The sequence below is a fragment of the Grammomys surdaster genome, unplaced genomic scaffold (assembly GCF_004785775.1).
Source record: "Grammomys surdaster isolate TR1022 unplaced genomic scaffold, NIH_TR_1.0 278, whole genome shotgun sequence".
In the NCBI taxonomy this organism is placed as follows: Eukaryota; Metazoa; Chordata; class Mammalia; order Rodentia; family Muridae; genus Grammomys; species Grammomys surdaster.
The window spans coordinates 4,404,380-4,420,904 of NW_021604719.1; the positions used below are offsets into that span (position 1 = coordinate 4,404,380).

Genomic DNA, 16,525 nt, shown 5'->3' on the forward strand with positions numbered 1-16,525 from the left:
AAATCTACCTTTAAAACATTTTCAGTGTTTAAATGTTAGATATCAAACCCCGTTTGAACACGTGTAAACAAGGACACACATTTTCAGGCAAGAGTAACCTTGTGTTGATATTCTTGTCAATTAATGAGAATAAGACGCTGAAGTTGCTGTGAATGTAGCTCCCTTGGCCTTCGCAATCCTGTATCACAGAAGCATCTTTTAGGATGGGGACGATGCTCAGTGGTGAAGTACTTGCCCACCATGCAAGAAAACCTGAGTTTGACCCCTACCACACACCACACACACACCACACACACACACACACACACACACACACACACACACACTCAAACCAAAATATCTTTTTCACATTGCTTCAGTAATTTATCTAAATCTAAGAAAACGATTATTTATATGATTTTTTTAAACATATGCATCAAAAAGGAAATGTGTAGTTCTTCTCAAATCCAGTTTTATTAAAGTTGTTTGGCAATTGTGGTGGCAGCTCAAGGTGGAGGCACACATTACATATGAGCTCCAGTTTTTGTTTTGCAGGAGGGCTGGGTACACGCACGTTTCTAACCCGCTGCCGTTCACTACCAAGCACCAAACTGCTATACTCGTCCCTAGTCTCCACGGCATAGCAATTTGTCAAATAGGGTTGAAAAATAAAAACCCAGACTTGAAAAATTCTTGTCAAATATTAAGAACATACAAGTATATTAAAGATTTCCACACTTAGACTTCCAGGTGTGAGAACAGACATGTGATAGTTTATGGTTTCTTATTTTTACTTATTGATTATTAGAGTTCAGAGACCAGAGTGTTTCCTACGACTGAAAAAAACCCCACTGAAACCCCCCAGTAGAGTTTCCATGGAATTAGAGGACAGAAGAACCCAGAGCAATGTGATTTGACCATTAAAAATCAAGTGACTTTTTCTTTAGTGGGATTTTTTTTCCTGCTCAGGGCATCGTTTGCTTCCTTAGTACACATACTTTGCAGTAGAACCGAGCATGGACTTATTTAACTGTGTAACTGGACAGCAAATGGTGGGTGGTCTCTCTGTCCAAGGTAAAACATTCAGAGGACGTGGAAGCAAAACTTTGAAGTGCTTAGTAGGCCTTAGTTGTTCTCCAGTGAACCTGAAGTTGGCTGTAAGAGAGGAAATGAGAAAGCTGTGTAAGAATTTTTGCACAGGGCTTATAAGCTTGTTCTAGCTCATCAGTTCTCAGCTTATGTATGGGTCATGGCTCCCACCCCCAAAGACCATGGGAAGACTCATATTTACATTATAATTCATAACAGTAGCAAAATGACAGTTATGAAGTAGCAACAAAAACGATTTTATGGTGTGTGTGTGTGGGGGGGACGGTCACCACAACAAAGGGTCACAGCAGCACTAGGAATGTTGAGAACCACTGCTCTGAGTGGTTTAGTTTTCTTTTTTTCTTTTCTTATTTTTTTAGTATGTATGATGCGATTTATTTATTTATTTATTTATTTATTTATTTATTGTGGTTTAGTTTTCTGAGCAGAATTTGAAAGCCTGACCTTGGCAATGTAGCCTAATGGCTTTCTTCTTGTGATAAGAAAATCTTTTGGAATTCTGAATGTGGAAGGCAAAACAGGTCAATAAGATACCTGAGGATTGAAGCAGCCTATTTCCATGTACTATTTCTTGACAAGTCTCCATGTACTTCATTCATGACTAAATGAAGCCCCTTCCAATTTATTTCATCAATGGCAGAAGACTTTCCTACCATAGTAATATTGGTTGCCCTATGGGGGGGAAATGCTTGCTCTTCAAGAAGGATGTCTTAGCATATCCCAGTATATTTGTGGTCTAAGAACATCACATCTCAATGAAGTGGCACATGTGCCAGTCAAAACACAGGCTTCAGACAGTCTAGAAAATGCAATTTATTGATGTCCCAGTAAGCTAGTTTTCTAAACATTGTCATATTAGTGAGAAACAGGCCAAATAAAGACTTCATTCCAATTTTCCAAGTGAAGAAAACATTTTCTTTAGGAATGAACATATATATTGAAGTTCCTCAAAAAAAAAAAAAAAAACAAAAACAAAACAAAACAAAACAGTCTTTGTATCTAATTTAATTTTTAAAAATAAATTATCTTCAAGGTTTAAGAAATAAACAAGAGAGACTGGGCTTTTATCCTGTGATCTTATCCAAGAATATCTTAGATTTATGATATTTAATTAATGCTTATTATTTTTATTTTTCAAATAATATGTACTTGTGTGTAGGTATTTGCATGTGACTGAAGGTGCCCCAGGAGGCCAGAGGCGTTAGATTTCCTTGGAGCTGGAGTTAAAGGCAGTTGTAAGCTGCTGCACATCCATCTGGGAACCAAATGTAGGTCCTCGGCAAGGGTACCATTAGCTCTTACCCACTGAGCCATCTCTCCAGCACATTAAATAATACTTACATCAATAAAAGCCTACACACAGTGCACTACTGCCAACTCCTGAGTCATGTATTTTTTTTAGATTTATTTTATGTTTTGCTTATATGCATGTATGTGTACAATGTGCATACCTGCCCATAGAGATCATAAGTGGACATTGGCATCAGGTCTCCTAAAAATGGCGTTCATAATGATGTGGACCCCATGTGGGACCTCTGCAAGAGCAGCAAGTGCTCTTAACTCCTGAGCCATCTCTCTAGCTCCTTCTAAGTCATTTGAACCCAGGAAACTGTACTTACGAATGGAGTCCTGATTCCAAATTTGCTGTGGAATGTCATGGTGACTTTGTTTTTATGCCCTGTTCTTTGATCAAAGGCATGGCACGTATCGAAAGGTGGACTGTACAAGTGCAGGCTCACGGCAGGCTCTGTGTGACTGACATTCTCTACTCGATGCAAGCCAATGGAATCTTTACAGACAAAAGAGGAGAGAAAACAACGAAGGAATCAAGACGGCAGCTGAAGGCCAAACGTTCGTAATCACCCACAATCTTTAATTGATATTGATGAATACGGAATGAATGCACACTAGACTTAAACTGCTGGTTATATATAGTAAGTGCCACGCAGGAATCGTTCCTGAGAACTCTCTCACATTACAGTTACAGATTAAAACAAGAGCAAATAAAGTAAGAAAGGAAACATTCATAAGAACTTGAAAGCTTAAAAGATAGTCTCATTAAGAGAAAGAGAGAAAACAAAATTCCAAACCACTCAAGAAAAAAGCCACCCCCCCAAAAAAAAACCCAAACAACAACAACAAAAAACCCCAACCCTATAATCTGAAGTTCTTAACTAGCTCAGGAATAGGCAGTACCAGGTTCTGGAAAGGACTGAAGACTGGGCTGAAGACAACTGATTGGCTGAAAGGCTATTTAGGAAGTAGGGTCTCGAAGCTCATTTCACCATTTCCCTCCCCTCCATGCTCCCAAGCCCAAAAGCCGGAGATTTGCTAACTAGAACCAGAAAGAATGCAACAGCAGGGCTCAGGACTGGTAGATACCATGTAAAAAGCAAGTGAGTGAAGCCACAGGCTACACACAAATGCCAAGAGTCCTGCTTTCCTCACCAGCCAAGCACCATCCAGGATTTCTGTCTCCAGGCAGAGATGGAAACATTCTGCCTCTTGGCCTCTATTAAAGGCCTCTGCCTGACCCTCAGAGAGAGAACCTGTCAACAAGTCCCATCCTGTGTTAAGGGACACCAAGTAAAGTTTTTTTGTCCTTGGATTTTACACATGAGCACACAACAAGTTAGGATCAGAAGTCAGAGAGTGGCCTTGAGCAGCCTGGAAAAGCAAGTTACAACAGGAGACCAAGAGGACCTGGAAAAATCTATTAGCATCCCCCGGAGACAAAATACCCAGAGGGGAGAGCAAGAAATCGAAGGGTTTTTGTTTTTCTTTATTTATTCCTGGAGAGAGTGTGTCATCCAGACCATGGTCACTTTGTACTTCTGATCCTCCTTTCCCTATCTCCTAAGTGCTGAGCTGGTTTACAAGGGACCCGGGGACGGAAGCCAGTACCTGGTGCACACATGCTAGGGAAGCACCAGCTGAGCTACACTCCTGGACTTGAAAAGGCTTCTCAAAAGAGAAGGACAGTGGGGTGTGGTAGTGCACACCTGTAGGAAATGCTGAGGAGGCAGAGGCAAGAGGATCGCCAAATAAAACAAAACCTCAACAGAAGGGCTGGCAGAAAAAGTTGAGCTAGGCTCAAAGAATAAAAAAAACCAAAGATTAAAATAATAGGGAAGAGAAAAAGATCAAAGGGGAAGCTCAGGAAGCTTAATATCCAGACAAGAGGCCTTCCAGAGACAGACCGCACAGGAGCAACAAGAGGCCTTCCAGAGACAGGCCACACAGGAGCATGAGGAGTTTTTCTTGTGTTGATTGGCACAAGTCGACTGTCCAAACTGAATGGAACCAAGCAGCTGGCTGAACGAGGTGTCCCTAGGTATCCTTATTACTGTGAAACAACATGGGACAGAATAAAGGCAACACGTATTAAGATTCCAGATACTTCCAGAAGGTCTTTCAGTGAGAGGGGTAAGAGTCAGAATGACAAAGGACTTTGAATAGGAATAGGATACACTGAAATGCAAAGATACAGACTTCTGAGGGGCCACAATCCACACCCAGCTACTTCACCTGTCAAGTGGTAAGATTTGAATACAATGCCTGTTGTTTTGTTGTTTTTAAATATTAGGAAGTCTCAAAAATTTACTGTCCATGCTTCCTTTCATGAAGAGACATTGGAAGATATGCTGACCCAAAAAAGGGTGTGAAGCAAGAACAAAGCAAGCACAAATCCAGGAAATCAGTTACATCACAGGAAAAAGCAAAGAAAAGGCGTGGATGATATCAAGGGGACTCGTAGCTTGACTGTGAGCCTGGCCTAGAGAAAACCAGTCAGGAAGAACTATTTCCAGGGAGATAAAAACAAAAAATACAAAACAAAACAAAAAACCCATGTGTTTTCCCTCTCTGTCTCTCTCTGTGTCTCTGTCTCTCTCTCTCCCTCTCCCTCTCCCTCTTTCTCTTCTTCCCTTCCCTCCCCTCCCCTTGGCTCCTCTCCTCTCCCCTCCCCTCTCCTTCCCTCTCCCTTAAAATAGTCTTTCATGACATGGTCTGGCTGTCCTGGAACTCACTCTGTAGACCATGCTGGCCTCAAAGTAACAGAGATCCACCTGCCTCTGCCTCCAGAGTGTTGAGATTAAAGCCATGCACCCCTATCCTCTGCCCAATGCACCTTTTTTGAGACAGGATTTCTCTGTGTCTCCTAGGCTGACACTGAAGTCATAGTGTAGCCCTGGCTGGCTTCAAACTTGCAAAATCCCTCCTGTCTCAGCCTCTTGAGTGCTGGAATTACATGGCACACCAAAACTTTGTACCAAATAAAACCAAGATGATCTAGCACCTGTTGCTGCACAACTAGATCTAGTTACTCATTCTTTAGAAGAACCCAGGGCTCATACATGAACCTCACTGTTCCGAGTCTGAGTGCTGTATCCCGGTCTCTTGTTCTTTCGTGTGCCTGGTACACCCTGTTACAGTCTTACCTCACCTTTCTTGATGACTTTTATCAAGGTCAGTTAGCCAAGTCCTGTGAACCTTCTCTCACTGGAAACAGGCTCCTGTTCCAACTTGCCTCTCACCTCCACCCTATGCTGTATAGGAAGGTTGCTACCAAGTGGGTAAAGACATTCTGAATTACAGTTCTGCTGATGGGGAAGAGCTCACCTCTCCACTGTTCCTGGAGGCTCATATCTTGAACCTGTTTATAGCCTCCTCCTAACTCCTGTCCAACCCCATCTTCCTTCTTCCTTTCTATTTGATCCTACCCCTTCCCCACCCCATTTCCTCAAGGTTCCATTCTCTGCAAGGACTGCACCCTTCCCTGGACTGGGAACCTCCCTCTGATCATATCCATGCCCACTGGTGATCTGTAAAACCAGAGGTTGGAAACTTGTAGCTTTTAATTTATTTGAAGAGTAATTAGTCTACAAAAATATTCAATATAGCTCACCTCATATCTTACTGATTGGCAAAAACTAACATTAAAAAAACAGAACTTAACACTTTGTTGGAAAAAGAATCAGGACAATCTCACTGGGTTGGCAATGCTGCTGTCCTTTTTGTATGCATCAGGTCCTTACCAAAGCTTTTTCACCCCAAATCTGCAGCTTCCTCCTTCAATTTACATGATTGGCTTCTGAACTCAAGATCCCTGATAAAGCTCTTTTTCATATCCAATGTACATTCTCAGAGACTCTCATTCCAACCAAAAGTAATTATTCTAAGAGGCTTTTAGCGTTATTGTGCTATGGTTCAGGTGACAAGTCTGTCCTCATAACGGTGGTGTGCCTCCTACACAGCAACCCTCAGCTATTTGAGAAAATAAAAGAAAATGTCTATGGAGGAAACCACAGCCTCTCGTGATGTGAATAGAAGAGAAAACGTTTCCCATCCAGTCGGATCTCTGTAAGCGATCTGCATTTCTAAACTAATAACCTAACAAGTTTAAGCCAAGAAGCAAGGCCAATTCTAGACTTAAGATATATGAAGGAAGTACTGTGCTTGCCAGAGAAAGACTGTAATATTTTATTTTATATAAGCAGGACAGCATCCTTATTAAAAGCATATGTTTGGACCCAAACTGCTTGTTTGGATTCAAATACTGGCTCCACATTTAAATCCTGAGTGACTCCAGACAAGTTATTTAATCTTCATATGTACTGGCTGCCTCATATATAATTGAGAATAAAAATTATGAATCTCATATGTTTCCATGAATCTTTGGAAAGTTATGATCCTTCTTAGAAATAGAAGTAAATGCACTGCCTCTCCTGGGAAGCATTTGGAGCTACTCCAGATGACATGTAGGAGAAAGAACAAATTCTTGGTAGAATATCTTTAAGTCACTGCCCAACAATATACATTACACAATTTCCCTTGAGAAAAGTCTTTTGGTGTATGCTGTATGCTGTTTAAAAAAATAGGCACTAGCTAATGTTCTTAATCATTTCTAGAACATGTTGCATTTTCTAATACAAACACACTGTATGTTTCCCAATTAGACATAACTCTTTTGCATAAATTCATATCCCTCTTTCTCTGTTCTAAGCTTGGGCAGATAAATGACTTCCCAAGGAATGGTAATCTTCATGCATATGTTTTGAATGAATGAGTCCAACCCTACTTTTAGGTTTTAGAAACCCATTGCATTTAGGCCATTTTCCATCAACATGCATAGCTAAGAGTTCAGTGTTTCCCACACCCTCATAGACAAGAGTATAGAGTGTTACCATTAATGTAGGCACACTGGTTTTCCCTCAAGGTTCTTTCAGACTTCTTGATCATCTCGTTGGATTTTTTGTCAGGCCAGTCAAACAATGTCTCCTTTAGATTTCCTTGCAGCAACTTCAAAAAGCAGTGGGAGTCCGTGTGATCGTGAATACTGCTATATATACACAAGACAACGGATGAAGTCAGTGGCTGGTCCAGCACCCCATCGGTTGTCCAGCACCCCATCGGTTGAGCTTAAATGGATACACTGTCCAGAAGCTCTCTGGACCTAGTTCATTTCAGATGTTACTTAAATCTATAAATTTCCAATTCAGCATTATTATTCTGGGCACAATAACAACACATCATGCATATTAAGGCATGTAACTTACAGCTTTGATGTAAACTCCCACTGAAGAGCAGCTTACATTTTAAAAGTGTTGTCACAGTAACATGGTAACAAAACACGAACTCAGAAACCTTTCCTTTTATTTTTGTTTCCCCAATACAGATTTTTGTCTGTTTGTTTTTGGTTTGGTAATTTTTTAAAATAATATTTGCTTTGTTTACAGTTGTCTTGGAGACACAGCTTCATTATGCTGCTAGGACTGGCCTACAATTCATGATCTTCCTGCGTTAGAAGGGAAGACTGCAGGTTTGCTGGGATTTCAGGTGTGACATAATGCCCAGAAAAAAAAATGCAGTTTTTAATAACTCGTTTAAGCTGAGCTACAGTTTGATAAAGAATATTAGAAGTGGAAGAATGCTCGAAGAGTGTGTGAGGGCTTGGATTCTATCTCTGCCATCACACACAGACACACATTCAAACACACTAACACACACACATACATATACACACTCAGGGAGGGGTTCGTGAGAAAAATTTTTAAAAGAACAAAGTAACACATCTATAATAATTGACCACTTTGGAATCATTGAATATTTTATGTTTTCCCCATAGGGGTTTCCTCTTTTCTTCTTTGTGTGTGAGGGAGAATGTGTATGTGAGTGTATGCATGCTTATCCTGAAATTAGGTATTCTTAGTATTAACACCTTACAGACTTGGAGCTGCCTACCTGTGATGATCTTCTGATGCTGGTGGGTGAATGCAGACTGTATATTAAGTAGAAAGTATTCATGTGATCTTAGAGCAAACAGTATTTAGGTATTCGAAGTCATACTAGCTGCAAGAATGATTAAAATACCTAAATGTATTTAACTTTTAGGATTTACATCATGTTGAATTCTGCTAATGTCTTGACGTACCACAGAAGAACTGTTTCCTGAGTCCATATGCTCTAACCCTAGCCTTGCTAATCTGTTTTTTAAAAATACTGAATGAATGAGTGCTTCCCTACCCCATTTCACCAACTGTTCATTTCAGCATTTGCTCCCTAGAGATCTAACATCCTAAAGCCTTGCAATTTTTCATTTCTTTTCTCTCATCAAAAATGAGTTTGGGTTATTTTTTGAACAAAATGTGGTAAGTCTTGTTTAAAAATATACTAATATTCCAGCGGTAACAAGGCTGACAAATGGACGAGCTACAGACAAGGAAACAAATGTGAACGCTTTAGCATTTAAATTCCTTTCTTGGTAAAGAAGTTAAACAATAAACTAGAAGTAGAAAGACTTTTTCTGAATTTCTGACATGTTTCTCTATCTCCAAATCTTGCCGGGTTGGTCTTTGGTCCCACAGTTGTTGACATACCTCACACACTACAAAGGTCAGGGTTAAGCAGGGTTCCCCAAACCGGTTAACTCCATAGTAGACAGAGAGGTTAAATTAAGGTGAGCAGTTTCTTCCTTTGAAATAGTACTCATTTGGGAAAGGGTCTTGTTCCTGATTTTTATTAATTAATTAATTAATTAATTAATTGTGTGTGTGTGTGTGTGTACACAAGAGTTCTTTCTCTTGTGAGAGTTGGTTCTCTCTTTCTACTCTGTGGATTTCGATAATTGAACAGAGACTAATTATTCTTGGTAGCAAGCACATTTACCCACTGAGCTGTCTCACTGCCCCTGGGGTCTGGTTTTAATGTATATGGTGCATACTTGAAACCTCAGCCCCCATGCTAACTTCATGCTGAGATTAGGGGACAATATAAAGATAGAATTCTAAAATGTGGATTGCTTGTCTTTTCAAAGTTCTTGGTTAGCCTGGCAGTGCTTACTGCTTGTATGCTGGGCCAGACACTATAGGAAATACCTTGACTGGGAATGGTGTGCAGCTTGGCATTAGAAGGTCGAGTGCTCGCTTAGTGTACAGAGACGTGCATTTGATTCTCAGCATTGCAAAACATCATTTTTTAAAAAAAAATTTACTTATTTACTTTTGAGAGAGTGTCTTGGTCCATAGCTCTTGCTGTCCTATACCATAACTTAGACTAACTGAACCCTGAGGTTATCAAATAGCCATTTAAAAACACATTATAAGAGCAGTTAACAGTTTGAGAAGTTGAGAAAACGTGCAAAATAGAAGTGTGTGTACAACCTCAACTTCGTGAGAACGTGTCACAAGCACATATTCGCTTTAGCGTACAGTACACACCAAAATGTGACTTCATAGTAGTGACATAAATTAGGCTTTTTATAACTACCCCAAAGTCACAGACATCCATCTGCCTCTGCCTCTTTTGCTGGGATTAAAGGTATGTGCCACCATGCCTGTCCAAAACATAGATTTATCTAAGAAAAGAGAGTAGGAGGAATACCCAAAAGAATTTCTGGAATGAGTGAACTGTTGCTACGTTACCTGCCATGCCCTTCACCCCAGCACAGAATCATCAGATTAAACTTCCCATTTCCTTGATCCACAAGGTTTCGAGTATACCTAAAAAAAGCAAATATATTCCAGTTTGAATCTGTCGGCAGAGGTAAGTATAACAAAGTATCATTTAGTGTATTATTACTAATCATTATAAACAGGGATCTCATTTAACCCAGGCTGTGACCTCACAGTGTAGCTGATGACTTTAACCTCTGTTGCTCCTGCCTGCCCTGCAAATGCTGGGATTCCAAGCATCTCTATTAGGTCCAGTCTTACTTTCCACTTTCTGTTTAGTAATCTTTCATTCAAATGTAGAAGTTCAATAGGGCTTAGGGTCTGTTCTTGTAAAGAATTATTAAATATTTAATTAAAATTTTATTTTTTAAACTTATTTTTAATTAACCAATTAATTAGTTTTTATTTCCTATATTACATTCCGACTGCAGTCTCCCTTCCCTCCTCTCAGTGAAATGCAAAACAAAACAAAAAACAAAAACAGCAACCAAAAAACTAAAGCCAAACCAAAAAAACCAATCTTTCACTTTTTTAAAACATCCAGAACAGGATAGATCACAGAGCCATAAGACCTCATTTAAGCAAATCCATTTTCTCTCATCACCAACAGTTCACACCCATTTAATGTTATTGCATATTCCAGAATTAAACCTATAGTTCAGTTTTGCTCACACAGCCACCTGAAAAGAAAGAGCCCCAGCTTACTTCCTTAGAACCCATCAAATTTTGAGCTACTTCAATATGCATTTTTTTGGTCTTTGTTTTTGAAACAAGGAAGGCATTATTATTAAAAAGCAGGACTCAGCCTCCAGATGCATTTCCTGGAAATAGAAGACACCATTCAAAGGTCCACTTGGTCTCGTGCTCTTGGGGTGGAACACCTACCTAGCCTGCATCGGAGCACAAACCCCAGCCCTTGATAAAATCTGAACACAGTTTTCAAATTCAAAGATCAAAACAAATGAAAACTGTCTTTAAGAGCTGAGTTTTGACTTCTCTGCATTTTATGCCTTTTTTTCCCGGTCCAGGAAGAATGACGGGACCTTTCTGAATTTCGAATCACTCACTGACTTTACTGAGGCAGTAGCTCCGTCTTTCCTATCAGCAAGAATAGATAAGAGGGGAGAGATAATGCAAATTTCATGTTTCTCCATGTTTATCAGTCCAAACTAATAAAAAGTAGCATTCTCAGGGAAGGTATTTGGAAAGCCCATCCCGACTCCAGGAAAGAATGTTGCCATTGTGTGGGGCATTTTCCCCATTTCTAGTAGCTAAAGTAGGCTTTGAGGACTGAGGTTTCATTAAAGGACTGTTCTAGAATTCTGCCCAGTTTTACTACTAAGGCGCTGACACAAACGCATTCGAAAGCACTCATAAGGAAACGTTCTGCACAAATGAGGCGAGAGCTGAAATAAGACCCGTAACAAAGGCTACATTAGGTCAGAATACTAAACCTTTTACTATTATAATTGGCAGGGGAAACAAAAAGTCCAAACCAAAACAACCATCTTAAGGATACTTGAGCTCTCAAGTTGTAATTTGGTCCAAATGGTTCCGTTGTTAGCATCTAGCCAGCAAAGCCGGCTGCTTGTGACATTCATTCTAGACTGCCGTTTCTAAGGGTAAGGAAAGGCTTGTTTGTTCACTTAGTCATCTGTTACCTCATGCCCTCTGGGCTGCTTTCCTCCAGTCTTGTCCTCCCTACCATCCCCCAAGCTCAGGGACAGGTGCTTGCAGGATATAAGTCCCCAGAGAGTTGCTAAGGACTATAATATTCATTATTATTATTATTGGTTTTTCAAGATAAGGTTTCTTCATGCAGCCCTGGCTATCCTGGAACTCTCTGTAGACCAGGCTAGCCTCAAACTCAGATCTGCCTGCCTCTGCCTCCCAAGTGCTGGGACTAAAGGTGTGCACCACCATTGTCCAGACTATTATTTTCTTTTTAGCTATTTGTCTCCCTTATATTCTAGCTCCTTATGACCTAAGAGGAGGCTGTACACACAGCCTTTAAATCATAGTAAGCAGGGTTCCTGTACAACACAGCACTTCTCCAGAGGACTCAGTCTGGATGTACTAGAACACATATAGCCTTGCTCCCAGTCCCCAGATCACATATAGGAATCCTTCTAGGCACTAAGGATGGCAATACCATAGGATTCACTCCTGTTCACCCATCTCTCTCTCTTCTTACTTTCTCTATAGCCCACCCATATCCCATTCAGGATTTCACCTTATCTTAATGAGCTGTGCCTTGGGTCAAACAAGAAGTCCTTGGCAACGCCATTGTTCTAGAAGCAGGAGCTGCGTGTAGCACACCTGATTACTTTTGCTTGGACAATGGCATATCTAGCCAGATATGCTACTATAATGAATTTCTTACAGGCCTAGAGCAGTGGTTCTCAATCTTCCTAACACTGTGGCGCTGGAATACAGTCCCTCATGCTGTATTTTTGTTTGTATTTCATAAATCTAGTTTTGCTACTGTCTTGGATTGTGATGTAAATATGTCTATTTTCTGATAGTCTGTGAAAGGTTCGTTCAACCACCAAAGGGGTTGTGACCCACAGGTTGAGAACCACTGATCTAGAGGCAGTTGCTTAGCAGTTTAGAACCTATTTTCCTAAATTGTGCATGTGCATTGCATAGTAGAAAGTGCAATCATAGAAAATTGGAACAATATGAGATTTCAGCCAAAAATTAATTCCAAATAAACTGGAATGTGAAATATATTAGTACCTGACAGCACTTGCCTGTGTCATCACAGACTTCATAGCAATCTTGGTTCTTTAAAAAAATTATTTATTATTAATGTGTGCATCATGTGTGCATTTGGGCATATGTGTGCCGTGGTGCTGGTATGAAGGTCAGAGGGCATCATTTTGGAGGGTTTTTTTGTGTTTGTGTGTGTGTGTGTGTGTGTGTGTGTGTGTTTTTCAAGACAGGGTTTCTCTAATAGCCCAGGCTGTCCTGGAACTCACTCTGTAGACCAGGCTGGCCTCGAACTCAGAAATCCGCCTGCCTCTGCCTCCCAAGTGCTGGGATTAAAGGAGTGCGCCACCACTGCCTAGCCTTTTTTCTTTCTTCCTTCCTTTCTTTCTTTTTTTTTTTTTTCATTTTGGAGTTTTCACGTAGCTCAGGCTATGAGCTGGTTTGCCCGGCTCACCTACCTCCACCTCCCAAGTGCAAGCATCATGCCCAGCCTCTACTGTTTTTCACGTTTAAAAATCTTTCATTCAGATGTAAAATCAAAATAGCAAATACTCAGCAACATTTCTTTATGTAAATGTAAGCAATCCATCTTGTTAGTATGCATATTTGCTTTAATTTTTAATAAATGATAAAATTACATGTATGCCAATTTAAAAAGAAATTATGGTTGACTTCCAGGAAATATTTTATTTTATACAATATACAAGGAGCTATGTAAAAGATTTTCAGGCCAAAGGGGCTGCAGGTGGCCCTGGTTCAGTGTAGGCTCCTAAACAATAACAGGGGAACAGATCTTGTACGGGGTGCTTAACTCTTTTCAGGCTGGTCTTTGCTGGTAAAACTGAGATAAGAACAGCTTTGTCTCTCTCTCTCACTAGGCTTAATGACTGAAGGAGCACTTGGCCCACAAACTGGCCATTACCTGCCAGCATGTAAGAGCTACATACATCAGGTGGACCTTTGCAGGACCCCACCTGGAACTGAGTGACCAGAATCAAAGGAAATTGTTTAGGATCACTTCCCAAACGCAAAATGCCACCCTCTTTGTCCTTAGTTTTTACGACTCACAAGTCTCAAAATACAGTTGACATGGTCCTTTCTGACAAAACTTTATTGTATATGTTACATGTTAAGAAAACATGATATTCAAGGAAAAGCCCAATTTTTCGTCATCCTTTCCACCAGCCAGTTTCTGCCTGCTAGCCTCTCTAGCAAGCGCAAGCACTGAAGCTTGCTTTCTTCCCTACACGACCTCTCAACCTTCAGGTGATTACATTTTCCTCTGGCCCCAGAGAGCTGACGTTCATTTTGACTTAATCCCTAAGTCAAGGCTTCAAAGGTCCCAGTCTACCAGACACCTCATTCAAGCAAGCCCGAAAGTAGCGGTCGGTCTTTATTTAGTTTCCCCTTCCAGATTCTGGAAAGCAAGGGCAAGAGAGGACCAAAGGTTTGGGGGGGGGGCCTGCAAAAACCACGATGTGCCCATTTTGCAAAACTTGACAGTAGGTGAGCCAACCCCAAGTGGGGCGGTGAAAAGTGCTTGGAAGAACTGGGTGGTAACAGCTGGCAGAACTCTGTTTTACGTTAAAGCATTCCAGGGTTGGTGGGTTAGGAAGGACTGACTTGGGGTTGTGTCTCCTACCACCACTCTTCTAAATGTTTGGTAGGGTGATCTCCTGGAGAGTCCTCTGACCTTCTGCAGTCAGTTCTAGGCGGCTGCCCTGCGGGACCTCTAATGTGCCAGGTGACGGAGGGGTCCCCGTAGTGCAGTGCCAGCGGCAGCTGCAGAGGTGGGGTGTCTCTTGTGTCTGACGCTGGGGGCCAGGGTGGTGGGGTTTTGCGAGCTACAGAGCTGAAAACCTGAGAGGCGTGCAGGGATGGGGTAAGGGCTCCCTTTCAACCGAGGGGACCTAGCTTTGCAGAAGTCCTAGCGCGCTCACCTGTATTGATCGAATTTGGCATACAAAGCCCACTCGGCGGGATTGCTCTCGTAGGCTTCCAGCACAGCCTGCACCTCCTCCACATTGACTTCGTCCCCCGCGAAGAGCTCGTGCAAGATGCGGATGAGGTCGGTCAGGGTCCGGGGCTTCAGCAGCTCGGTCCGTTCCATCCCCGCAGGGCTAGGGCGCGTCTCTTCAGGGCAGCTGCGGAGGACGCGAGAGCGCCAAGGGCCCCCGGCTGCAGGCTTGACAACAACACACACCCGGGACCCCGAACACCGGGGACTCACCGCGCTCAAAGCTCTCGCAAGGGTATCAAGGGAATAGGAGTTACGGGAGACCAGCCTAAAGCCCTGGACTAGTCAAGACCAAATCTGAGGAATCCGCCCTCCCGGGCCCTTTTTAAGCTCTTGGAGTCATCTAGAACGTACCAACCGCCTTCAGGGGGTGGAGTGAGGCGAGGAAGAGACCCGAGAAAGAGGCCGGAGGTGGAGCGAGCCAGAGGGAAGGCTCTGGCACAGCACGACGTGTGCGCGCCAGCCCTCAGAAGCCCCACTGCTGCCCTTGCTTCATACTTGCGGTGAGCCTCGGGCAATTTCTCCCCCTTCCTTAGCGGCGGATTTTGGCCGCCCATCCCAGACCCCACCTCCGGGGCTTGGTTTTCAATACACGTCTGTGTGTTTTAGATCTCTGTGGGAGATGCTGAGGAAAAGAAGCCCATCTTCTAAATGCAGCTCAGATGCATGGGGAAAAGAAATCAACAATGGGATCCATTCCCAGGCTAGAGTGACTGTTCTGTGAACCTAAATGGTCCACATATGTGCCCCAGGCTTGGTGAAAATTAATCTTTGAAAGTCACTTTTTAGCTCTGGCTGACTGGCTGGTAGGAGACCAGGTCGGTCTTAAACTCAAGATCTGCCTGCCTCTGCCTCCCCAGGGCTGTTTCTTCCTCCTCTTCCTCTTCTTCAATGTAAATTGTACAGTAGTGTATTGATTAAATTTTGACAAAGAACACCTGAGTTTCTAGTAAGAGTGCCTTCCAGGTATTTTGCTTTGAAGCACTGCCTGGTAAAGTCTATCCACCTTAAAGAGCTGAAGGTGCTAAGAGATGGTGAGAACAGGCCTTTGGGTGCTGCTGGGTTTGAGTGGCGGCAGTGTTTGCCACTGTGCAGTCATTTAAGAAGATCCTAATTAGATGATTTCAATTCAAGGCACATACACATAGCAAACAGGTCTATGTCCTGGCACTTAGCATGTTTTGGGAACAGCATAGATTACATATGGTTGAAAAAATCCTAACAGACACAACTCCAAGTACATATTCCTTCGTTCTATTATTAAAGGCATAGACTTCGGCATCCCTTGTCCCCGTCACTTCACAGACATATAACATGACATTTATTTGGGTTGCATAGTTTCACTCTGGAACACCTCTGCTTAATGTTATATCGTGTATGTCATTAAGGAAAACCATGGCTGTTGGGAGACAGACTGGTCACAATGGCTTAAACTCCTGTAATCCTAGCACTTGTCTGGCAGAGGCTCAATTGTAGTTTGTGGACAGCCTGGGCTATATCCTTAGGCCACGTCTCACAGCCCAAACAAGCAAACAAAACAAACAGAAAACAGAAAAACCAAAGCAAACAAAACACAAGCGGAACACCTTTGTAGAGTGTTCTGGAGAGTGGTTAGTAAAGCATCTGGGATCAAGTTAACATGTAGTTCTAATTGGTCACTCAAAACTTATTCTTGCCAATGTTTGTCTTTGAGCCCATTTTACTTGATATTTGGAATATAAAATTAAATTGCTGTCTTTGCATTTTAGCTTGCTTT

The 16,525-nt window shown here is 41.9% G+C and overlaps 1 protein-coding gene across 1 annotated transcript; it reads right to left on the minus strand.

The window, feature by feature from the left end:
- Positions 1-429: 429 nt before the first annotated feature.
- Cdo1 (cysteine dioxygenase type 1) lies at positions 430-15,211 on the minus strand. Its single transcript, XM_028777142.1, has 5 exons — positions 14,693-15,211; positions 10,011-10,088; positions 7,275-7,429; positions 2,709-2,878; positions 430-1,134 (listed from the first exon to the last, which is right to left on the minus strand). Exons 1-5 carry the CDS (start codon positions 14,860-14,862, stop codon positions 1,105-1,107), a joined length of 603 nt encoding a protein of 200 aa, XP_028632975.1. The 5' UTR covers positions 14,863-15,211; the 3' UTR covers positions 430-1,104.
- Between the last annotated feature and the right edge of the window lie 1,314 nt (positions 15,212-16,525).